General features: G+C 38.9%; 1 protein-coding gene and 1 long non-coding RNA gene across 4 annotated transcripts; one reads left to right on the plus strand and one right to left on the minus strand.

The window, feature by feature from the left end:
- Positions 1 to 4: 4 nt before the first annotated feature.
- On the minus strand, positions 5 to 24,960 carry LOC6607770 (protein CREBRF homolog). Of its 2 annotated transcripts, XM_032720249.1 has the most exons (6): positions 24,816 to 24,960; positions 18,814 to 18,864; positions 3,494 to 5,546; positions 3,174 to 3,429; positions 2,986 to 3,111; positions 5 to 2,914 (listed from the first exon to the last, which is right to left on the minus strand). In XM_032720249.1, exons 3-6 carry the CDS (start codon positions 5,444 to 5,446, stop codon positions 2,805 to 2,807), a joined length of 2,445 nt encoding a protein of 814 aa, XP_032576140.1. In that variant the 5' UTR covers positions 5,447 to 5,546; positions 18,814 to 18,864; positions 24,816 to 24,960; the 3' UTR covers positions 5 to 2,804. The 2 variants fall into 2 exon arrangements, with proteins under 2 accessions (XP_032576140.1, XP_002032529.1); XM_002032493.2 differs by lacking the exons at positions 18,814 to 18,864; positions 24,816 to 24,960 and adding an exon at positions 13,624 to 14,806.
- LOC116801375 lies at positions 14,887 to 16,563 on the plus strand. Of its 2 annotated transcripts, XR_004361964.1 has the most exons (4): positions 14,887 to 14,976; positions 15,800 to 15,905; positions 15,967 to 16,039; positions 16,094 to 16,563. It is a non-coding gene; the product is annotated as an uncharacterized LOC116801375 (long non-coding RNA). The 2 variants fall into 2 exon arrangements; XR_004361963.1 differs by lacking the exon at positions 14,887 to 14,976 and having other exon boundaries at positions 15,688 to 15,905.
- Positions 24,961 to 25,114: the final 154 nt, after the last annotated feature.

A 25,114-nucleotide genomic window follows, 5' to 3' on the forward strand; every position in this document is an offset into this window, starting at 1 on the left:
AATATTTTCCGTTTTTCTGCTTTCGCCAGTATTTATTATTTTTCTTCAATATGTATTCAATTTGGTATGTATTTAGTAATTGTAATATATAGACAATGGTTTTCCGTTGACGTACATACATCTGACGTGTGTTTATTTAGACATAATAGTTATGTTTTCACATCTTTTTAATGTTCGCTTAATGCGTATGCATACAAAATTTTTAATTTTCAACACAGTTGTTTTTTTTTTCATCATTGTTTATTAATATTCTGTTATTGTTTCAATTGTTCCACCTTGGACTTTTCAAACCTTTTTCATTTCGTTTTTTAATTTTTGGTTCTGGTAATGCACTCGCCAAGAGGACTTTCGTTGTCTGATCTTCGCGGTTTTTACGAGTGCATCCACTATCTAATTTGAATTTTTTTCGTTTTATACCTAATTTAAAGAATTTGAAAATACATAATTATGCACTGTTATTAATATAGATATATATATATGTATATATGCTTTAAATGGACACATGAATCAGGCTCTTGGTTTTTTTCATATTATTATATAAATTATATTTACTTTCAAATTGTAATTCTTTTGCTTCTCCATCGAATATGAATCTTGAACTTCATTTCCAACGTGTTTTGAGGTAGTTTGCTTAGTTTCGTTATGTATATAAAAGTTGTTTTCTCTGAAGCACATTTATATAAAGCACACACATTTACAATATCCGTAACATTTAGGTATACATGTTTTGTTTTAATTATATATTTAATATGTTTATTATACAATATTAAACACTGAGGAACTGTCGTGCTTATTTCAATGCTGCTTCGCCTTGAATTCTGTTTGCTTTACTCGGTACTTTTTACACAAAGCCATCCTAAAACCTAAGCAACCTGACTTAATTATGATCATACATATTCTGTATTTTTGCTTGCGCTTGTACTTTGTGTGTGGATGTGGGTGTGGCTTGCCCGATGTGTTTCTAAAGTACTAGATTGTAATTTTGAATTCTTATCACTTATGTAATGAGTTAGCTCCCAAGACATGAATTTGAAAACCGTTAAAACTGATGGCCAATTTTGCGTGTCGATGTATAATGTATGTGCGCTATATGGGTTTCTATATTATATTTGTTTAAGCCTATGTTAACAACTACAATTTGTTATGTCCACGTGTTCATCGCTGTGGGTGATACGAGTGCCTAAGTTCTAAGTTTTTAACTTGAATCACTTTTGTAATTTGTATTTTCGTTCTCATTCTCGTTTTCTTCCCTTTTCCCTCAGTTAGAATGTACTTTTTTCTTTCGAAAGTTAATTCTTTTGATATCAATTGAACACAACACGTTAAGCAACAAATAGCAGTAAGAAAGGCTACAAATAGTAAATGGAAATTATAACCCAAAATAGGAGGATCCCGCCCCAAAGAACTACACAACAAAGAAATTTTGAATACAAATATCACAAAATTAGCATCGAAGCAGAGCAAAAGTATTCATTTTGATAATGCAAATTAGAATAAAACTCAAAGTTGTATTACTTTTTTGTTTGGTGTTTTTTCTTATATTTTTTTTTTTGTTTTTTGAGTAGCCGGAAAGTAAAAGATAAAAACTGAAGCCTTGAAAATGTTTTCATGTGTGCCTAAAAATTAATAAATTATAATTTATATTGAAGGTATTTCATAAGCATAAGCAAATCGTATGGATAATAGAAAAACTTAAAATTATTTCATTCTCAGTTGCAGAGTTCAAGCATATTGAAATCCTACGGTTAACATCAAGAAATAAAAGCATAAAAAGAAAAATTAAAATTATATCACCACGCATGTATGTATGTTTATGTATATGTATGTATATAGATAGTTATAGCATTTAAGTAAATTAATAAAGTTTCGCAAAACATTCTTTTTTGGAAACAATCGAACTTTCTTTAACAAAATGGAAAACTTAAAAAATACAACCTAGGACCATAAAATATGTATATATTGGATGAGGGCCAAAACAATTATAATAACCGATAAATGTAATATGTAGGTTCGTATGATCTATTTAAAAGCTCTCTCCCCACATTGAGTTAAATGTAAAAACCTATGACTAAAACATTGAACCAAAGTTATACATCGTTAATATAGCATTTAAAACTTAAACAGATAAATCGCAGTTGTATTTAACTTATACTCCAATAATTCTTAGCATTCCCGATATATTCTTCCAATCCAATCAAATGAATGTTCTACCCTTATTCATTAAGCAGGTAAAACTGGTAGCAAAGCCCTACAAAATTCACTTGCTCGTCTAAACACTCCGTTTCTTAACAATCTTAATGGCTAAACGAAATTTTGTATTTTTCACATTTTCTTTTCAGTTTTGTGGTGGCCTCTTTCTTTACTTGTTTGTTTTGTTTCTTTCTATTTGTTAATGTTTCATTTTCAAAAGGAATTTTGTTTTCTTTTGTTTACGTTTGTTTGGCTCTGGCTTTCCGGATTCGGCGTGGTCGCGAAAGAGTAAAAAATATTTTCTGCAATTTTCTGCCATACAAAACATATAAAGCCCAGGCTCTTTGAATCACAGTTATATCTTGGTTATCAATATTATATCACTTATGTAGAACAATTTAACAGAACGTTGTGTTTTTGAGGAGGGAAGGAGGTTTAATAAAGAATTTTCTCAACTAATTCCGAGCTCAAGAAAATTTTTCCTGTTTTTCGACTGATTCCATTCCAAAATCAAATTGTCATCCTGTCGTAGAATGGGTTTCAGTTGTTGGTGGTGTGGATAAAGTTGGCTTGATGGGCGGTTCGTTAGCTTTACATTTTTGTCCTCGTTTGGTCTACGACGATTTACGCAGCTCCTCGAGGCCTCCATTCGGCATGCCGCCGCGCATATTCTCCAGAACCTTGTTCACAAAATCCGTGGAACCACCCGCAATGCGAATTCCAGCTGCAAATTTTATTAATATGACATTAGTTCAATTGAATATTATATATTATATTATAATAAGCTATACATACACGAGGCGGTAGCGTAAATGCGTGCAATTTGTTGGTCCACCTCCTCGGTGGATTCGCCCAGGTTCTTGGTACGATGCTTGACGACCAAGGCCTGCTTTAGCTCGGCTATACCATTCATGAGGCGCTCTAAAAAAAGAGAATTGATGCATTATTATAAGGTAATGCCAAAGCATTCACATCGAACTTACTGTGTTCAATTTCAAGGCCGAAAAGCTTAATTTTGTTGGCCTCGTGCTGCGCCTTCTTCTTCAGGCGACAGGCGCGTGAGGCCAGCTTGTTCTTCTCCTTGCGCGACTTGGGGCGCACATTGAATGGCAGCTCGGAAACAGGAGTCATGTCATTGATGGTGCGGCTTAGCTTGTCCAATTCCTTGCCAATATTGTGCAGCTTCCTGGCGTTGGGAGTTAAATCGTTGCCATCGCCCTTGCGGGCCTTGCCACTGTGCTGTTTAACAAAAGAAGGAAAGTTAGTACAAATAATGTAATCTATATATTATCAATCAGTTTACCTTGTACACCTTAATGCCTCGCACGGAACATGTTGGACTGAAGACGGGGTCTGTCACCTCGTTCAGCACATGAGGATCCTCGAGCTTCGACTGAAAGACCAGTCTCTTTCCCTTGGGTCCTTTGGCCTGAACATTGTACTGCCAGAAGAATCGCTCTTTGCCCTTGCTACTGGACAAATGGTTTGGTGTCGAGGTACGCGTTTCATCTTCATCCTCAGAGAGTCCATTGTCGCTGCTACAATCGTCGTAGTTATCGCTATTCTCACTGGAATTGTCATCCTCATCGTCCTGCGAGAAGTCAATGCCATCCGGGGACAAGACACTGCCCGTGCTCAGCGAAGAGAAGCTCTCGGCCTCGGCCAGCGAGCCGGTGGAGAGTAAATGCTGTCGTGGCTCCCGTCGCATCCAGATGTGCTCCAATCCCAAGTGCGTCGGAGCCGACGAGCTGAGGCGACTTAGCTGGGAGTTCTCCACGGCGCTCTGGTAGCCAAACGATTTGCGCACGGCTGATCCGGATGTCTGATTACTGGTAGTTGTACTGTTGCCAGAAGCCGAGCTGCCAAAACCACTGCTGCCACCCGGACTCAAGGCGGCAGACTGACTTAGGATCGAGCGTTCTGGCGGAGAGGACATGGGAAAGCCCTTCTTGATCAATTCCTGCATGTTGCGCGACTTAACCACCTGGTACTGGGGTCGATTGGCGTGCGGTGGCGGCGGTGGGGTCAGTGGCGATTGGGATGCCTGACTGCCGGGCGAGAAGCTGGCGGACAGCTGCTGCTGCTGCGGCTTTTGGGGCGTACTGTGATAGATCTCATACGGACTAGTGGAGGAACTGTTCGACTGCTGCTGCTGGGATAGAGTGAGCAGCGTTTGCAACTGCGGCAGGCTGCCAACCTGCAGCTGCTGGTTATTCTGTTGTTGCAGTTGCAAAAGTTCCATGGGCGGTGCCACCAGGGCATCCTGTCCCTGAGCTTGCGGCGACAGTAGGAAATTGACACTTTGAGTGACTGCGGTCTGCGGCAAGAAGTCCTCTATGTTTCCGATCACATCCAGAAAATCGCCACCATTTAGGTCAGACAAATCGGCCGCCTGAATTTCGGCCTTATCGTTAGGAAAGATGTAGTCATCGTCCAGACTGAATGGCTCGTGTTTGGTATGGATAATGGCACTGCTAATATCACTCCACATGGCATTCGAGTTGGGTGTCATCTCGTAGAGCAACTCATTCGGGGTGGCTCCTTCCTGCAGCAGAACCTGCTCACTGACATTCAGGCTTAGGCTGTGCGACATGTCGGGCGTGAAGTAGCCACCACTGCCGGATCCTATTCCGTTGCTGCTGCCTGCTCCACTGGTGTTGCCATTGTAGAGTGTGGTGCTTAGTGGAGAAACGGCACTCAGGCTCACATCCTGCAGCAGGGTGGGCGACAGCGAAGCGGCATCCAGGGCATCCAGTCCAAAGTCCGAAAGCTCTCCCAAAGCCAAATGCGATTGCTGCAGCTGCTGCTGTTGGTTGTGGTGTTGCTGCTGCTGCTGCTGAAGCTGATTTTGCTGGTGGGTCATGCTGGGCAACGTGTGTAGAGGACTGGGATGATGGCGCGATGTCTGCAAATCGGACTGCTGATACGGATGATGATGGATCTGGTTGTGGTTGCTGCTGCGTGGTATTGTTATGGCCGTTGTACTTAGCATTACATTACAGGTATTTGTGGTGCTGGTGGAGCAGTTGCTGCTGCTGCTGTGACTACTGCTGTTGTTATTGTTGTTATTAGTGTTGTTATTGTTGCTGTTGATGCTGCTACTGCCGTATCCCGTGTTGATGGTCAACGTGGGCAGGGCCGCCCCCACAACGGTGGAGCCCAGGGAGTACAGATCGTATTTGAGTGTGTTGTTGCTGCTGTTCGAGCCGGTGTCAAAGAACTCCGATGACATGGGATACAGCTGATTCTCTGTCATTGTATCTACGGCGGGGAGTACCGCTGTGGTCTGGGATTATAGCTACTTCTTCCTCTCCCTCTCTAGATGGGCGCCCAGGCCCGACTTTATCTTGTAGTATCTGAAAGTAGGTAAGAAAAACGAATGCGTATCAGACCAGTTGCATTGAAAGCAGAGACGGCAGCTCATTAAACGAATATATTATGACTTTAATAATGACCAGACAACCTTGGCGGTAGCCAGCATTCTCACTTCCAATCTCATTGACTAGTTACTGGTTTTCCCATGGGGCATTTTAAGTTCAGCCCAATTCCGATGGTGCTGGCATTTATGCTAAGCACCCCATATGCAGCTGCTATCTAGCCGGAACCAAAGCAGCAGTCCAAGCCAAACCCAAGACAAGATTATAATTGATGGGCTCACGTGTCCATCAGTTGGCGGCACAAACACGTGATTGCATAGATTAAATAAATAAATACATACATATTTGTCATGTGTCGACATGGCTATGCTCCATCAGTTATGTCGAGGAATGGGCAGGGCTACTTAAGTTATCATGATAAGATTAAATTTAGTCGTCTCCCTTTGGAACTGTAACTTTCCCTATTCATCATGTCATTATCTTATCCCTTTGGCTTATAAACTGAACTCAAAACAACTTCGTATACCACTGAAAACTAAACAGATAAACGTAATCTCTTGCAGTCCAAAGAATTTGCAAGTCCGAAAGGCAACTCAACACTATTCAAAGTTTCCTATTGTTATGGTTATCGCCGATTTTAAGGCGAGCCTTAAATCATCAACAGTTTTGTTTTGCCCATCAAAACAACAAATAGAACAGCAAAAAAAAAAAAAAAAAAAAAAAAAAAAAAAAAAAAAAAATTCAAAACAATACTGGATCGCAGGGGAAACAAGAAATGGCGAACTTTTTGCAAAATTAGTAAGCCATTTTCGGTTTTGATTCGATTCTTTCAGTCTGAACCACTTCTCGGTCAGGTGAAAGGCCTCAGGAGCGGAACCGAACAGGCTATTGTTTTTGTGGCTCGATAATAAATATTAATTAGTTTGTTTACACATGAAAATACAACATTCTCGTTTTCCATTTAATGTTCATAAATCAGGAAAGAAAAGTGCATCTAGTATAAAGGATTTGGTACAATTTGCGCGTGCATTGTAGAAATTTCGAGGAAATGGCCTTGATGAGGTCGATTTCAATGGAAGGTGAGGCGTGGGTCTTAAATATGCTCGTTAGTTAAGTGCCCAATAATGTTATCAAATCTACATTAGATTCTAAAGTAGTTGCTATAGTTTAAGAGCATATCGACCCAGAACAAACACTATTGTGATCCCCCTGATTGGCTTATTTTTCATCCATTACAGCCGATAAGTGAGCACATTCCGGATGATAAGGTCTCCTCCGTTTTACGTTAACCAATGCGGCAGTTTCGTTTTGAACTTTGTAATGCCCCGTTCAAAGACGTGAAGGTCACACGATGTGTTCGCATGGTTGGCAAAAAGGGGGTTTGGGGGCTGTTTGGGGGGAGCCTCTCGATATACAAGGCAAACAAAACTCAAGCTCAGGCCAAATGCTACTTTTGCTAAGTGATATGCTTGTATCTCTGGCTGCTTTACATTATTGCTATTTCCTCTTGAAATTGTTTAATATTCGTCAAAGGTAGCTGAACGCGTTGAAGGCCAAACAATAAAAAAAAATGCGGAGAGAACCGACCAAACACCAAAACATAGGAACCAAAAACCCGAATGGGGCGCTTATATATTATATATTTGTATATATTCATATATATACACGCCAAACCGAGTATCAAACATGGAAATAGACGCAAAGGGGCGAATAAAACAGAATTTATTACACATTGACTGCCGAAAAAAAAGCAGAAACAAAAAAAGGCCCCAAGTGGAATCGTACGAAAAAGTGAAGAAGACAAGCAAACATTGGAGGAGCTCACAATAAAAGATAAACAGACATTTCTATATAATGAATAAAATTCATTAAATTTTTTTAATGAATTTTTAATTTTTCATTAAAAAATTCCCCACACACACCGATACGTCCAGTTAATGAACGCGAAATGTTTGGTGGAGATAGCAACGGCAGCGAAAAAGGGGGCAAATGGACGAACATCTGATCCAAAGTTTATGTAAGTACAAAATTTGTACCTTTAAGTTTCAAGTTCTTAGGGTCCACTATTTCAGAACCTCGCACTGCTTGATTTAGGGAATACCTACTGTATCTTCTCCACTGCCAAAGTAAACTAATTAAAACCGAGGGGGATGCACGTGAAGAGCATTTGGAAGTTAATTCCCGTACTGGGGGTAAAGTACAGATCTCCAGTTTGAGGCGTGACCAATGTGCACGTTATGTGACTAATTCTGAACAACGAAAGCGAAATGAAAATAAAGTCTAATCGCAAGTACATTAAAATTAAGCGATATTATGAACACATGTTTGGATCGGACGATACAGTTTATTTCAACACAACATGAAATAATGCCATAATATTAACAATTATTGAGGAAAGCAGCTAACTTTCCAGAAAAATACTGTTAGCGTGGCTTGCTATCAACAAATTAAATGACAGAGTGAGAGCGAGAGAGCGCCAAAGAGTGAGCACGAATTTTAAGCAAACCCAAGGTCAAAACTGTTTATTTTTTATATTTTGTTTTGAATGTATAATTTATCGCAGAGTTGCCTTTGTTTTCCACTCTCCTCACCCACACATACAGGAAAGCAATCTGCAGAGTTGTAAACAAAACGCACCGCTTGTAAATAATAATAAGCTTTTGCGAGAGCGTGGGCGCTCTCCTGCTCTCTCGCTCTCTCCCCTACTCTGGATCTGAGCAACATATGTTTTCCGTCTATTTGCTTTTGTCGCCATCTTCGTAGACTCTAGTTATTTATATATGCTTGTGTAGTGCTTGTGCTCTGTATATAATATATAATATGAAGCTTTTTGTAGCTTTGCGCCTGACTGACGAGTTTTGTTGCCGCCGCTAGCTTACAATAACAAAATGGAAGCTTTTACATTTCGCCAGAATTTATACTAGATTTGTGTACGCTTGCGTGAGTGTGGGATTTCATTTGCTTGTTGATTGCGCTATATGTACATACATATGTACACTTATATGTATTTACACATGTATCACAAAGTGTTGTGCAGCGTTCTGGGGGTATATTTGCAAGATTGGGGAACCGAAGCGTCCAAGAACGACTGATGAGGAAATGGAAATTCCTACAAAATCAAGGAATAACTATAAGTTCTGGCCAAAATTACTCATACGCCACGTTTGACCAAATTTGTCAATTTACGTATGAGTAATAAAATGTTAAGCTAGTCCAAAATCTTTATGAACTGGTTTTTCTCTGATATCGATCTAATCAAAAATTAAAAGATTAAATTTATTACCATTAATGGATGCAATTGGAAAATTAAAATCGAAATAGACTATTTTACAATATTAAAACCAATGTCTTGAATTGTAAACTTGCTTTTCCCACTCTGAATTTAGTATTAATTTAAAATGGATTCAGAACAAACAAGCCCGCATTATAAATTTCTATTTCATAGTGGGTGATCGTGATGATAAGTTCAGATTGCAACGCAGACTAGCTCAAAACAAAAACAAAAAACCAAAAGCTAAAGTGAAAACAAAGGCTAAAAAGAGTAAGGCGGAGAATCGCTGATCGGGAGCACTTCCGTTCCGCATTATCAATGGGTCAGTGGCAGTGGTCAATGCCATGATGCGGGGGGTTTGCGGTGTTTAGGGGGCTAGGTGCTCTATAACTTTTCCTTCTGCCCTTTTCATCGCTCTCTGGTTTGTTATTGTCAACATTCGTCATCGAGCGTCACATGTTTCCACTGCATGCAGTTTTCCCCACTCGTCTTCTGTCTCTCTTGCTTTGATATTCCCTTTCTTTCTGGCAAAAGTCTTTACCCAGTGGCTTAGTCACAGGTGGATTTTAATAGCCCTGTAATAAGGGTTTCCTAACCCACTATAGTTAATGTAGCACAAATATTGACTAGTTGCGGCTTTTGTAAACTGATTGTATCTTACGAATACATCTTACTCTTAGTTACTTTATTGCAACAGTGAAATCCCTTTTCTGTAAGTCCTGCATACGCCACTACGATAGCCATTTCTTTGTTTAGCAATTTGTGCAAGTCACTTTTACCTTTGTCTCTGTGTTGTTGCTCACACTTTGCTCTAATTTTAGGAACACGCAATTTTTGCATGCACCCATACACACACACACACTCAAAGACACCCACACAATGATAAACAAATTTATGTTGAGGTAGCCGCAGAGCCAAGTGCAAGTTCCTCCGACATATTTTTAGTGCCCCCGTTTAGGAGGAAGCACATAAAAATAAATAGGTGCACCGAAAAAAATTGTGTATTAGTCATCATAAAAATGTATCAAAATGCTATAAGTAAAACCAACCAAAAATGCAACTGAATTAATAGTATGTACACAAGAGATATTGGATTTTTCACTTTCTGCACTAGAAATATCCTAATTTTTCAGTGTACCCAATTGTCAGCATGCTAGTCAGCGTTTATTTAGTATTCATATGCCGGAATGCTTAGCATAGCATAGCGAATGTCTGGCAATTGATGATATAACACGCTCTGTCGCGTTCGGTTTTTGTTTTGCTTTTCGTTTTATACATTAATACTTCTTATACAAACAGCTGACGCAAATTGTAAATTGTTGTATTGATTGGAAGAGGAAGAGCGGGGCAAGGCATCGATCAGCGAACTCAGGGAAGTGCAAATAAACGTAGCCGTTGGAGGTGAGAGATCTAGGTTAGTATATAAGAATCGTTTCGATTTGCATATGAAACTAAATTTCCATAGCTCAACCAAGACTTTGAGAATCGCATAGAAAGGTTCAAAATAGTTTGAACCCCCATGAACTTTGCAAACCAATGGAAACTTTTACCAAGTTACTTGCCGCAACGTGCCTAAGCTTCAACTTTGAGAATCGCGTAGAAAGGCTGAAAGGGGACAACATAGTCGTGATAATAAATGCAACTTAAGTTTTGCTAATGCTTTGTTGTTCTTACTAATTGTTATAAAAATATGGTGATTGATTTGACACTCTCTCAAGTGTTCCGTGCGATGCTTTCGCAATGGGAATTCCGAAAATACCTCTACTCCCGTGCTGACGATCGTCAGTTACCCACAACAAACCCCCTACGAAGACAGCCAATCAAACAACACACAGTATATCATGTTTGCTTCCCCACCGATTCGCTAATAGATAAATAATTAAAATCAATTTATATCGATTTAGCAGCACAAAAAGAAATTAGCACAAGTTGTCTGAATGCTTAAGCAAACACAAGATGTTACCGCCAGCCACTCTTGCCGTATAGAAATCAATAGGAATCGTGACTACTGAGTCTGTGGGCCATTCGAGACCGATACGTCTGTAGACGGCTAGATAGAAATAGAAATGCATTCGAAAAGGGTTCCGAACAATCGCTTCTGATGACGCTGACTCAATTCGAGGAGGAGGCAGGAACACGTGAGCGCCTCCTTATCGAGTGGCAAGAAGCCAGACCATCCAGAGGCGTCTGGCCCGTCAGCTGCTCCGCTTTTGACTCCGCCTCTTATCAGCCAACAGCCGCGTGCCGGCAGAGACGACAATGGGCAACTGATAAGCGGACACGCTCAATGGGTCAGGCACTTGCAAATTTTCAGAGCTATCCCCTAACATTTTTAGGGCTGGCATGGATGGCGAACTTATCTTATCGAGCAGCCCAGAATGAAGAGATAAACCAACACAAAAGATGGCAATGTTTTGTTCAGCTAGCAAATAAAAAATAACTTATTTCGCTTCAGGAAGTTTACGCCCCCGCATGGGATATTTGTGTGCAGTATAAATAGATTTGTCCCTTTCGAAAAGTGACCCAAGAAAAGTTGGGGTAAAACAAAACACTCCTGACTCACGAGCACTTAAAAAATCAAGAGACAGCGGCAGCAACAACAATTGATATAAATATACATATCTGTATCTGTATCTGTGTGTTTAAATATTTTTGCTAAAGAAATTTCAAAGAAAAGCAAACAAGTTTGCTTAATGGGCGCATCCGCGGAACAGCCTCTGGAAAGATCACAAAAATCTGCTGCACGACGGCAACAAAGAAAGTTGAAGGCCAGCAAAAGCAAATGACCGTATATAGACTATATAGTCGGCAATTTGAACAAATATTAATATGTAAGAGTCCGATTCAAACAAATTGATTGGAATACAAATGAATAAATAAAATTGAAAGCAAAGCTTAGCTCGTTTTATGGGGATCATTAGATCATGATGCAATAACACCCGTTTGATAGATCATCCTACAATAGCCATTTCATTAATCTATAATCTATTTTTGACAACATGTAAATTAATTATGACGTCTATAATGTGTAACCAGCTAATTAAATATGTATATTTATGCTAATTGAATAGAACCAGTTGTGATAAACACTTTTACTGACTTTGTGATTCTATGATGGCATATTGCAGTCTCTTAATTAAAAGAGCAAGTAACATTTGTAGCAATTCGAGATGCATTAGCAAAATGAAGTGTAATTGCTTTGTATTTTTGCTTAAGATGTAGTAGTATTGCCTTCGACCTTCAAAAAATGCTTTTACTAAATCCGTTAGTTATATACTAAACATACGCAATATCAGCATTCTAAGCAGTCATAGCATACTTATGGCTCTGCCCCAATTTATATTTTTAGGCCTTTTTATGTTATGATTTATTTGATCAAACCTGCCTGCCCACTTTATGGCTCTTATCGACATACTAACTCTTGAGTCACCAGCAGCACTGTAACCATCGAAGCCAGCGAAGATTGCCAAACAGAAAGTTCAGAATCCAATTAACTGATGTAGCAGCTGGACCCATGTCGTATACGTAATGTTTTGGGGCGTCTAGAAAACTTCAAAAACTGGCTCCAACTGAAGATAGGGGGTAAGTAAGTGGCTTTGGATTGTTTTCGGTTTCTCTTCTACTGCTTTTTTCCCCCTGAAGTTTAACCAACATATGGCTGCCTTTTAGGCTCAACTAGTGTGTGCGTTTGCTTCTCACGTGTTAAAGCTGTTTGAATTTGTTTTATTTCATTTCTTGTACGAAGTCAACAGTTTTCAACCTTGAATTTTCGCACTGACACTGAACTCAAGCCGAGCGAACAAAATTCAAATTGAATCAATTTCAATTTAATTTGTTGTTGCCAAACATCACAGCAAATTTCTGTTGATTTACTTTTGTTTCATTTGTAAGTGTCTGTGTGTGTTTGCCTTTGATTATTTGCACAAATGGGGAAAAAATAGACCTCTCGAAAAGAATAAAAAAAGCGAGAGAAAAAAAAACGAAGACAAGATTCATATTTTTGTATCCCAACGAATTCCATGGCCCCTTGGGGACTCTTTTGATGCCCAAAAGATTCTGTTGACGCGACAGGAAATGCTTAACTTAAGCCGCTATCAAGTCGCCTATACACAGTGTGCTCGATACATAATGTTTATAGGTTTATGTGCTATGTATGTGTACTATGCTCTTTTATTGTTGTTTTTTTGTTTGACTCGAATTTGGTTTGGTTTAGTTTTTTTTTCGCCTTTGTGGGTTTCACATTTCAAAGGGCAGGCTAGATTTTGATGTTCAAGTTTTCGGTTTCCATGTTGTGGATAGTGTGGATGGAGCCCCTTTTCGGGCTTAAGTTAATTTTTTAATTGGTCTGCGATCATAAATTACCAGTGTGTCGGCTTAGGAGAGTGGGGAGAGCACTGCTATGGGGGCTACTTACAAATTGTACTTCGCTGCATTAGAAAGTTGTGAACTTTGTGGATTTATGGCGATCCTATGACCACACTACAAATATTTCTTTCGACTGTTTAGACCAGTAAGTTCAAACATGATCATAAATCAATTTATTAGTCGATTTAATAGACGTTTCTCGGAAATCTAAGAGTTTTCAAGTAAATCATGTTAAAACTTCCCTATCATCCAATTTTTATGCATTCCTTACGGAAAATCCTTTTCATGAACCGCATGATTATATAAATAGCCCATAAACTTTTATGTTTGGATTAAACTTCTTCGTTCCGTATCTCCTTTGTCGTTTAAAAGATCTTTAAACATTTTTTAATATACTTATTTATGTTTATTCGTACCCACCTTATCTGTTTTTTTTTTCGTTTTTACACCTCGTTGCGTATAAACAAGCCAGAAAACGATGCTGTGATGATTTGTTGTAAAAGCGTTTTTAAATTACTTCCTCGAAGATTTTCAATTAAATGCACACGGTTTAAACAAATCCCTCTCGCGGTGTTTACAAATTAATTGATATTGTATTTTTGTTTAATTTTTCCTCATCTACATCCTCGTTTTCGCTTTTCGTTATTAATTATTATGCATATGATGCGGTCCACGTTTATATGTAAATTTCATTGTTATTTCATGCGTGAGTGTGAGTTGTTTTTTTAACTAGGTCACACATGCGGCGATTAAGACGAAAATTTATTTATAATGAAGCACATTTGTAGTATATCTCATCCGAAGCACAGCACACCAAACCAAACACACTCGGTTTGCTACATACACGAATTTTGATAAGGAGGAGAAATCTTATCAGTGGCGACAAAGTCGTTGTTAATTTATTATTTGTATTATTCCGTACTGCGGGTTGTGGCACTCAATAACTTTTGTTGAAACTCGTTTCTAAATTAATGGCAAAAATTTACAACAAATTCTGATTAGCTTTGTTTGCCTTTTCAGCTACTTTATTCGCTTCGGATTGTTGTCAATTTTGCGGTTTCGACCGAGCAGCTGAGCGGCAAGCGAACAACTGATCGATGGAAGAGAGAGCGGAGCCTAAACTTGGGGCTTTTTGCTCTCTCTCTGCGCTCTCCCTTTGATTTTTGTTCTTTTTGTTTTGGAGTGTGGGGTTCTAATAAGAATTTATATATATTCACGCACACAACGATATACGTTTATATTATTCGGTAGGCGAATTCCAAAGCATTCGTCAAGTTTGGCAGCGTTTATGTTTGTTGGTTTATTTATTTATGCAAATTGGCATAGTTTTTTATGTTGTTGCCTCGGAAACTAGTTCGTTTCGTTAAATGCGGCTATTTCGAAAAACTTGTTTCTATTATGACAAATCTGTTGGTTTTTTTTTATGTTTTCGGATTTATTTCAATCTTCTCGGTACGCTTTAATTGTTTTTCTTCTCTTTTTTATTTTGATTATAACACTTTCTGTGTGCATGTGTGCTTTTATGTGCTGCCCAATACACTGGTTTTGTATTCTGGAGTCTCTTTAGCGTTTTGTTGGATTATTTTTGTTGGTCTGCGCTCGTCAAACGTTCTTGACCGATTGATAAAAAGTGTGCAAAGCTCGGCGACAAAGCCAAAAAGCAGAGCGCCAAAAGCTCCCCAATCGCTTTTGTTTTGATTGTACAGCTGGAAGAGAGTACACGCAAAAAAACCGGTCTCTACATTAAATGAAAAGAATATTTTTTTTAAAGTGGTATGTACAATCAAGATGGGTTTTGTTTTTATTTAATAAAATTATACTATCCACATTGATATCAACTATTTTTTTTCGGTGTGGGTAGCACAGCTTATGAGAGAGCGCATGCCCCACCATCTCTCCCACTCACACACCTAACGAATGTCTGTTGCTTCTTTCACTTCGACTTTTCCATTTTGGAGAGAGAGTAAGAAGAGGGGAATAAGAGAGGCGGAACAAAAAGCTCGAGTACAGTCTGTTGTTTTGGTTTTTATTATTCTTCTGCTTTTTGCATTTGATTATTAAATAAATTCATTTACAAAGCTTTGCTGCCACTCTCTCCTTCTTCCTCTCTCTCTCTCTCTTGCTTCCTCTTCCTATCACCATCTATTTTGACGTCACTTTCGTTGTTTACTTCAGCTTGTTTTCCCTTTTCTTGCACATTCGAAGCCGTTGTTGTTGTTTTCGTTCGGTCTTTTTTATGCACATTTTTGTTATGAAATTGTCTGGCGCTTTGATTTCGATTTGATTTTATTTTTCGCCAGTGTAAAAATAAACTTGTTTACAACAGTCGAAAAATACAAAATACTATAAGTATTTTGCCATTGCAGAATTAAGTAAAATTGAAAGCAATAAAAGAAGCAGAATGCGCGCGTTTTTTCCTCGCTGACGTTGCACTTTTTTTTGCACCGATCTTTATTAGTTTGTTTATAACAAAACGAATCAAGAGATCGCAAAAACAGCAATATCAATTCAACTTCTGAATCCAGAGCCTATCACTTGGATTCTTATAGATACTTTTGTATCTCATTTCTTGAATCGATTTGTTTGGATTTTTCAGCTGATGAAATATGCCTTACTAAAGTGTAATGCGATATAGCTTAGTTGGCATTATAAACGGGGAAAATTGAAACTTCAGCGGATATATTTTACTCGGCTTTTATCAGGTTGGGTTTTTGTTTAAATTATATTGAATTCTGATAAAATCGTTATTTGTTTATATTGCAGCTGGCGATAAAAGCATACCAGGAATACCTGAATTCCCATTTCGGAATTAATCAGAACTGCCAATCATAGCTTTGTATGACTTTCTCTATATCCTGACCCTCATTTATGTACATTTAATATATTCAAGGATTCATCATAGATAAACAAACTTCAAATTGCATTTATTTTTGTAACTTCCAAGGACCCACTCAAATGCAATAATGATATACTCCTTAAAGATACCAGGCAACAAGAAAGGTCTGCAAATTCGATTAAATTAAATTTTAGCGACACATAATGGAAATTCTGGACAGGAGAGGAAAATAACCAACTGACGCACGGAGTTACATGTGTATATTTGTTATTTATCCAGTAGCTGGCTGTGGCAGAAAATCACGACCATGTCCTTGAATACGAAATTGCGACCCAACTTGCAGAGGGAACGCCAAGGATACGTAGGGAGCAGCAAGGATAACAGCCCGATCCCACGCTCTGTTTAACACCCTCAACAGCCACGACAAAAGCACAAATTGTTTATACGTACAAACAGCTGCGGTCAAGATAATAGCACAGGAAGTGACCAGATTCAGGATATAAATAAAAATAGTTCTTATTCAAAACGTGCTTTAAAGAAATTGTGATTTAAATACAGTTAAGCTTTTAAACAAGTATTTTTTTAAATACTCCGTTAAATTTGAATCTTGTTATTTCCAAAATTCCATTTAAAATTATTTAATATAAAATTGTCCCTTTAAGTAGGCTTTACATAGAAAATCGTTTTATATCATTTTCATATCACCCACGCGTTATCTTTGTGACCTCGACTGTATTTATCCCTGTTCAAGGAGGCATGTTGAATGATTTTCAAGGACGTGGGCGCCGGCATTTGAGTATTTACAATATATATTCCCGATACCCGACGCCGCCTACGTAACAAAGTGGGATTAGATACATAGCTATGTATGTATTTGTATATGTACTTTAGGGATGCGTGGGCTTTACGATTCGGGTTCCATGGGATGGAAGCTCCACACTTTCACTTTCGCTTTTCCTGCGCCGAAGTTCAAGGCAGTGCAAAGCTTCGAAGACCTTGAATAGCTTTTTTTCTTCCTTTTTTTTTTTGTGGGCGTTGTCCTTCGTCGGCGATTTCAATGGGCGTTTCCCCACACAATCCACAAACTTATTTATGCATAGGCGCGAGTTTTCCGTTTGCTGTGAGTTTTTACCAATTCGGAAGCACGCCAAGGCATAAATAATCCCCTATTAATTAATTAGATTTTAAGCCGCGTATCCCTTTTTCCACAGACCATCTGGCAACGCCCAGAGCTTTGGTTTAAGCCTTTCGCTAAGCTTCCCGGTGAAAGGCTTTCTCGCAAATCGATGTTGTTTTTGTAATGAATAAGCAGAAGCACAACAAAAATGCCAACCGCAGACAGTCAAGGACAGTGGGCGAACAGAGTGGGCATCGCCGAGATGTCCTTCCGAACTCGACCATTTCTGCGTCGTAATTTTCCAGCACATCAGCGGGAAAATGGGGAAAATCCACCCCCAAGGTTTTGGTTTACTCTCTTTGCCGTCTTTTTTTCTCCCCATTTTTTGTTGCTGTTTTTGTGGGGGCTAGCCGGCTGGTGTGTGTACACAACGCTTGTTAGTCTATACACTGATGCAGTCCTTACAGATATCCCCACAGCCCCACATCCACATCCAGCGGAGACGTTGTTGTGACGCGTATCGATTTGTTTATGTTTATCAAATGGAAATTGGCACAAGGGGCCCCAGACGAGGCAACACCTCATTTCTAGGGCTAAATAACAATGGCAGATTTCTGCACTGCCTCCTTCAGTCATCGGAATCATGCGTGGGTGTCAATATGTTTTCCCATTTTCTCTTGGCCACCCCCAGAAATTTTCCACTTTCTCCCCATTTTGGCCGCTACTAATTTTCACTCATTTAATAGGCTGTTCGAATTTCACAGTATTCCAGAAAAATCAATTAAATTACCCCAACTTTGGCGAATCAAAATAAAAGTATAAATAAATAAATAATCTGTCGGATGATGTCAAAGTAGAGTAATAACTTCCCTTCCACGGAATCAATGGAATTATTTAAAAAGGGCTAAGCTGCGAATCTAATCCCTGCTGAAATCGTACCACTTAGCTAAACGTGATTTCACTGAACTTTTCAGATTTTCAATGAATATACCTCCACCAGTCGCTCAAATAGAACGCTTGCTCACATGCACTCGGCATGTGATGGGGAAAGCATTTAGCAATTTGCTAGCTTGTATAAACAATTTTTTTCCCATTTTCCTTTAGCTCGTTTTTTTTCTTGTATTTTTTTTTTTTTTTTTGCTGATTTGCAAGCTACACGTTCATTGGCCCCAACAGCAACAACAAAGCTTGCAAAGAGCTGATAAAAAATAATAACAAAATATACACATATACAAAAATAACACTGACAGCGCTTTCAGCACAACTAAGCATTTATTTTGGCGGTATACTAGAGAAGCAAAAAAGAAAAAAAATAATAAACGAAGAAACCCACAGACCATTGACTCTATTTTCCCGAAGACCAACTCAAGTCAAGTTCAGGGCCAATCGGCAATCGGTTGCTACTTACTCATGGCTATATTATTTATGTGTGTCTTATTTTCTGGTTTTTGTGGAGAAACATGATTGGACCACTGGACATTATCTAATATAGCACGTCATCCATGGGAAAAAGTATAAATAACCATGGACAAAAAGCTCAAGTCTAAATATAATCAATTTAATAAATTATGTTGTCAACGAATGAAATATGTTCTTACATATTCATGAGTTATGTTTGCAATAATTAACTCCAAGAAATCGGAGCATCAAAACTTACCTCACTAATTACTTTGGCAATTTTTCAAAATGCAATGCAATAAATGCCAACCTGCAAATGGAAACAAAGAGAACGAATTTAAATATCAAAGCCAAATGTAATTTGCATTTATACGTGGAAAGAACAAAGTGCGAAGTGAGTTAGACACATTGGAGAATAGCGAAATATTTAGTTTGCTATATTAATAACTTTTTGCAGTTCGGTTCAATGATTGCAGACGACGTCGGCGATAGCTCGTAATATATATATATATTCATATATATTCGCATATATGGGATGCATGCTATATGTTTGACAATGCGGAAGTTGTTGAAATTATAACAAATCCAAAGCGAAACAAAGAGAACTGCAGACGGGCAGATATAAAATGGTTGCACTCTGTCTGTCGCCTGCAAGTATTTGCAGTTTTAGCAACAAGGCAGCGAGACATGGATCGTGTCTCTATATATATTATGTATATATACTGCATATGTAGCCAGATAAATAAATTGCCGACTGCTATCTGGCTGGCGCAATTAATGGCTAGCACTTTGGCTACTGACAAGGTTAAAGGCGGCAGATGCCGACACGGATTTACTCCATTTCCACGCGGAGCAACAATAAAGGATTATGGGCATAGATTCGCCATGTAACTTAGTTGAATTTTCTCTCTCTGCACTTACTTGTTTGGGAATTCCTATAAAAACACGACTCTAAATGCGATTAACGTGAGTAAACGATGCGTAGACTTCGACTTGAAGCAATGCTCCACTAACTCGATCCCAAGATCCTAAGGATTAGGCAACAGAAAAGCAAAAACAGGGAACCTAACAAACCGGAAAACACGACGCGAAGGACGAACAACGAATAACGAGGAGCGCGGAGGACGCGACTTGAACACAACCGACCTGTCCGGATTGCACTCGATAACTGTGTCAGCCTCTGGCGGCGGAATGCCTAGAGAGTCGGACCAGGACTCAGGAGGCTCAGTTGGTCTCAGGTTGCGGCGAACCCTCCACCGAAGCAGCACCATCCAAGCAAGGAGATGCGGGAGAGCAGAGCGGTTGTATCCTGGAATATCCTGGCTGAAGACGCGACGAAGATAACCGCCGTCGTGCGCTGGGGGGTGGAAAGACCGCCGAAAAGTAACCCTGAACAGCCAAGGATAATACTGTGCCAAATCGAAGGACTCTGCTCTCCGTTTTTCTATTATTTTCTTTTTTTTTTCGTAGACGATTTAACTTTTTGTTTGGCCAGCAAACGACGCGGGGTGGAAAAGCGCTGGCGGCATGGAGTTTCCTTCCATGAATGAGTGAGTGAATTCTCGATGCCGGGGAAAACACGGATGTGCTGCAAAGCAACGCGAAAAAAGGATAGAAAATTCACAAAAAAAAATAGGTACAGTAAAACTTTCAATTATTATGAGCTATTAGGACAGCGAAAAAACAACTTTTATTTCAAAGAAAACGATTTGATGGACACGTCCATTAGTAAAGTTTATAGAAATTCAAGTGAAATGGCGTTTCACTGGAAAAGAGTTAATCATGATTGAAGTTTCAGCTTTTCAAATGCTACATACTTAATTTTAGTATCATACTTCAAATAATTTCCCCTTTATATTGGAGCATAAATGTTAGCTGAACGAAGTAACATCTACTTAAATATTATTACCCCTGAACGCAACCACTAATTTCATTTCGCACAAGTACAGTTTGGCCTATTTAAAAAGTCACTTTCCACTTAATTTTCCTCGCTTTCGTTCCCCCTCTTGTTGATTTCCAGCGATTTGCATTTTCCACGCTCTTTAACGCTCAATTATATAGTACATCGAAGGAGAATTTCAAATGGATATGGAAATTGGCGACAAGCAGCGCGGCTGGCGATTAAAAAACAGTTTATAAATCATCGATGTCAGTGGCAGTTCGTGCACAGTTTTTCCTTTTTTATGGCGAACATCTCGTGGATTGTTATGTCCTTACAAATCTGCATATGGATGGCAGAAAATTACATACTTAACTGTGGGTTGCCGCATGCAGTTTCTTATAATGGGGTGCAGCAACCCTCTTCGAAGATCCGATCCATTCGGTTCCGTTTCGATACGATTGCTTTTTCCACGCGGAAAACTCATTTCAATCATTATTAAAATTTCCTATTTACATTTCTATTGAAACGAATGTAAATGCGGAAGGGGAAAGCGCACCTAAGGTACTAAGAAAACAAACCTGAAGAATGAGTGAATGGAATCGGAACTGTTTTTATTGCCAACGTGAAAAATTGGGAAAACATAAAAGTAGCATAAGTTTAACTACCAAGGGTAGTTAAATCGCTACGATATCATTGTCCTGCTCCCATCTCCCATTTTATATTGTTCCCAATCGCAGGGCAGATCCTTTCGAGCCAAGCTGTCTTCGCTTCCCAAGTTAATGTCCTTTGATCCATATACGTGTGCTTTGTTCGAGAGCAAACTGGAATTTCAAATTTATAAAATAATAAGAGTCTCCGGATGCTTTTCATGCTTATCTAGGGCAGCGGGTTGTCTCCTTCGCGAGTCCTTTTTTTGGACTCCCTCCATTGTCTGTCTTACAAAGTTCTGTAAGCAGTTCGGTAAGTAGAACAATTCCGCGTGGAACGAACAATGGATCTTGATTTATGGTTCCAAACTGGAACAGAAGCTCGAGTTCTAAATGGTTAAGTGGAGGAAGTGTTGTTAAAGGATTTCCCCAAGTGAGGATCATCTAAGGTCAGTTCTTGGTATGAAATGTAATATGAGAAATATAGCTCTATAAATTTATTCCATTTAATAGTTATTATTCTACAACTTTTGTCAGATTTAAAAACATTTATAAGAGGAGAAGAATATTGTTTCCTTCTTTGCTGTGTTAAGAATTCCAGTTGATCCTGCGAGATCCTTCGACTCTACCCCACTTGAACTCAGCTTAAACTCTCATTTATAATCATCAAATTTTCTCATATAGTGATCTTAAAATGCTGACTCATCTCGACACCACTTGATGCTTCGCACTTTGAACACAGCAATGTCATAACAAGCATCTAATTATGCGAATGACAAATGATCTGAGAAAAATGAATTTTCCATCCGGACCATCTTGAAGAAAACTTTTTCGAAATTTTGATGAATTAACCTTAATTTCCTGTGTCAGTGGCCGGCGGCGTTTTGAACCCAACACTTTCCTTTTTCGCCTCGGGCGGGGGGCTGGAACGAGTTTCTATCAATGGATCCTTTGTCCAAGGATTTGCACGTGTGCACAAATTAGCAGAAACTGGTTGCAAGGCATTCGCCTTCTGTTTTCCGATCGAAAGAAAGCGTAGAAACTAGTTTTTCCAGCGGGGCGCTTTTACACAGCATTGTTCTAAGAGGATAAGGTTCACAAAGCAGGAGGGGAAAACCAGAAACCAGATGGACCAGGAAAATTATGAAAATTCCTCCGGTTATTTGTTGGCCTAGCGGGGTGTATTAGGGGACTTCCCCTCTTCCTATTCCTCCAGCAGCTTGAAGTCGGTGAAGTAATAATTAAGGAATTAGTGTACGCTAGTTTTCCCATTGAGAAACTGATTGGAAGTTCCAGGACCGAGAAGGCATCTCCAACTGAAGTTCCTCCACTCAGAAGCTTCCCTAGCAACAACCCCAGCGTATGAGTCATTGGAAATCCCAGGATCGGAACACGTGGTGCCGAGGAAATTCCATCGAATCAACCGAATTGAAATTCCCTTTCCATTCAACAGGATTTCGAACAAAGGGAATTTGAATAACTTTGCCCTATGTTGTTCCAGCATGTGAAGGAATTAAAAAACGCTTTAAAGAACCAGAATCACTGTGCCAAAATCCTACACTGCATCAAATTTGTACATACATAAACAGTATTAAATTATAATTTAAGTATATCAAATCAATTTTGCGAGTGGAATCAAACTGTCAATATTTGTGGTATTCGTTAATATAAAATTGGCATTTAAATTTTAAAATTTTTATTTTTAAAAATTTTTTTCAAATTTTTATGATGTTACCTTACCCCTTGCAAAAATGCAAAAATTCATAAAATTTTTAAATTTCGAAAATGTGCAGGAAAGTGATATAGTTCGTTGGTTTGGATAATAAGCAGCACATAACTATCAAAATTTTTAATGTGAGATCATTTTTAGCCAAGTTATGATAAATAAGGCGTTTAAAAAGATCAAATTTCATACATTTCTTATGCTGATTTTTTATCTTTGGGGAAATTTTTTTATAGATATGCTATCAACTTAAAAAATATTTTTCACAGTGCAGGGCACAAACCAACCCCTCAGTTTCCGAACCAAGACCAAGGGGGAGGATCAATCTGTGGATTGTAAGGGGTGCTGGAACACACGTACTCAGCATGGGATGCGTGTAAATTTCTAAGCCATTACAATGTCATGTCACTGGGTCCTTGGAAGCACCCCAATCGGGAGGAAAAAGCCAAGGAAATGCACAAGGAAGTGCCAAGGACAAGGGTTGAGCTTGCTCTGGGGGTTGCTTTTGGACCAGCGAAGGTTTCCTTGGGGTGTCTGTTTATGATTTCAGTTTATGGTTTTCCCCCTTTTTTTGAGGGGTTAAAAGGGTCGAAGAAGGCTAAGCACTGATCTTAGCCCGTCTGATGCAAAGAACATTCAAAAATACAAAGTGCCCAAAAAAAGTTCAAGGAACTTTTCATGGTCAAAAGCAAAATAGGCAAACTTTCAAAAACAGACATTTACTTCACCATTATCTTAGGAAAATAAAGAGTTAGGATCTTTTCAATTTCTTTACTTATAAACAAATAACTAAAAACGTTAAAGTTATAAAGAAATATTTTTTATGCATTTATAAATATAAAACTGAATTAGTCAATAACTCTAAAAAAAATCAAACTATAGACTTTCTATAGCATAATTTCAAGCCACCATAACTTTGTGCATTTTTAATAACAAAGGAGTATAATATAAAAAGTGCACAATTACAACATTATAGAAAAAATCAAAAAAAATAAATTTACTGTACTGTGTTATTTATTTATTTATCAAAGGCGCACAATTGATCAAATTAGCACTCGATTGCTAAAAGGAAATTGAAACTGAAAACTATGGATTTACATACCGAACGCAAATTAAATTTACGATTGTGTAAATTAGCTAAATTTTCATTTGCACGCAAAGTAACAGCCGAACGAACGGCTCTTTGTTAGAGTGCAAAAGTAATAATCTAACGAATTGCAATTAATTCAAAGTGAAGCGAAATAAAAGCAGACTACGAAATGGCACACAAGGAATCGAAAAGGAGAACGAAGGCGGGTGGAGAGAGAGGGGAAGTAAATAGCAGTGTCATGAATGAATACGATGTGCGGAAGTGTGTATGTGTGTCAACGGAAAAGAGACAGAGCTAACGCTGATTGCGGTATTTGCATCCCGCCGCGAGCGAGCGAGATGGAAGCTGCAGCGAGCGACAGGCGCGTGCATGCGCCAAATGCCTGATTGGAATGGTACGTACACATTTCAACATTTCCACACGTTTCTGCAGCTGGAAAGCTTTTGGCGCCAATTTCGCGCCAACCAAATTGCAGTGCAGCAGCACCAGCAGCAACAACAAAATCACAACAATCAGCCGCAGCAGCAGCAGCGACAAGCCAACAAACAAACAAACAGGTTTTTAATCGGCTGACCGACAATTGCGGCTGAAGGCGAAGGGCAGGCAAAGCAGCTGAAAAAAAGGAAAACCACCGAAATCCCAATCCACAAATGCAAGCAACAACACGTCTGTGGTGTTTTTGTTGTGGTTAAGAGCGTTTTATGCTAATTATTGGGGGCGGGCAACACACACACACACATACACTGGCGTCTCACTCGCTCACACATATACAGTTTGTTACGCTTTGTTCGCTGTAACGAAAGCAGCAACAAAGCAACCAAAAGCAGAACCATCTATATACACACACACACATCGATATTCTATTGCTTACAAAGCAAAAATCTTAGAATGCTTCTATTTAGCAAATGATGTCACTTACCCCGTCTGGTTTTGAAACCAAAATGTGCGGCACACTTTCAATTTGATAATTGCAATGGGTTTTGACCAGTTAAACGGTTTATTTCGCGGTTTTAAAACGATTTGTTGGGAGCGACGAGCAGGTCGCAGGTGTAGATGAAGACTATTTACCATTTGCTTTTGCTCCGCTATTCTACACACAGGGTTGCATTGCTCTGGCGACCAGTGTTGCAGGTGGCAAGCCGATTTGGCGGGAAAGTGGCGGGCAGTTTGAAAATCACATTTTTGTACCATTCAAACAAATTTATGAATAAATATTAT

This window comes from Drosophila sechellia, chromosome 3R (genome assembly GCF_004382195.2).
Source record: "Drosophila sechellia strain sech25 chromosome 3R, ASM438219v1, whole genome shotgun sequence".
In the NCBI taxonomy this organism is placed as follows: domain Eukaryota; kingdom Metazoa; phylum Arthropoda; class Insecta; order Diptera; family Drosophilidae; genus Drosophila; species Drosophila sechellia.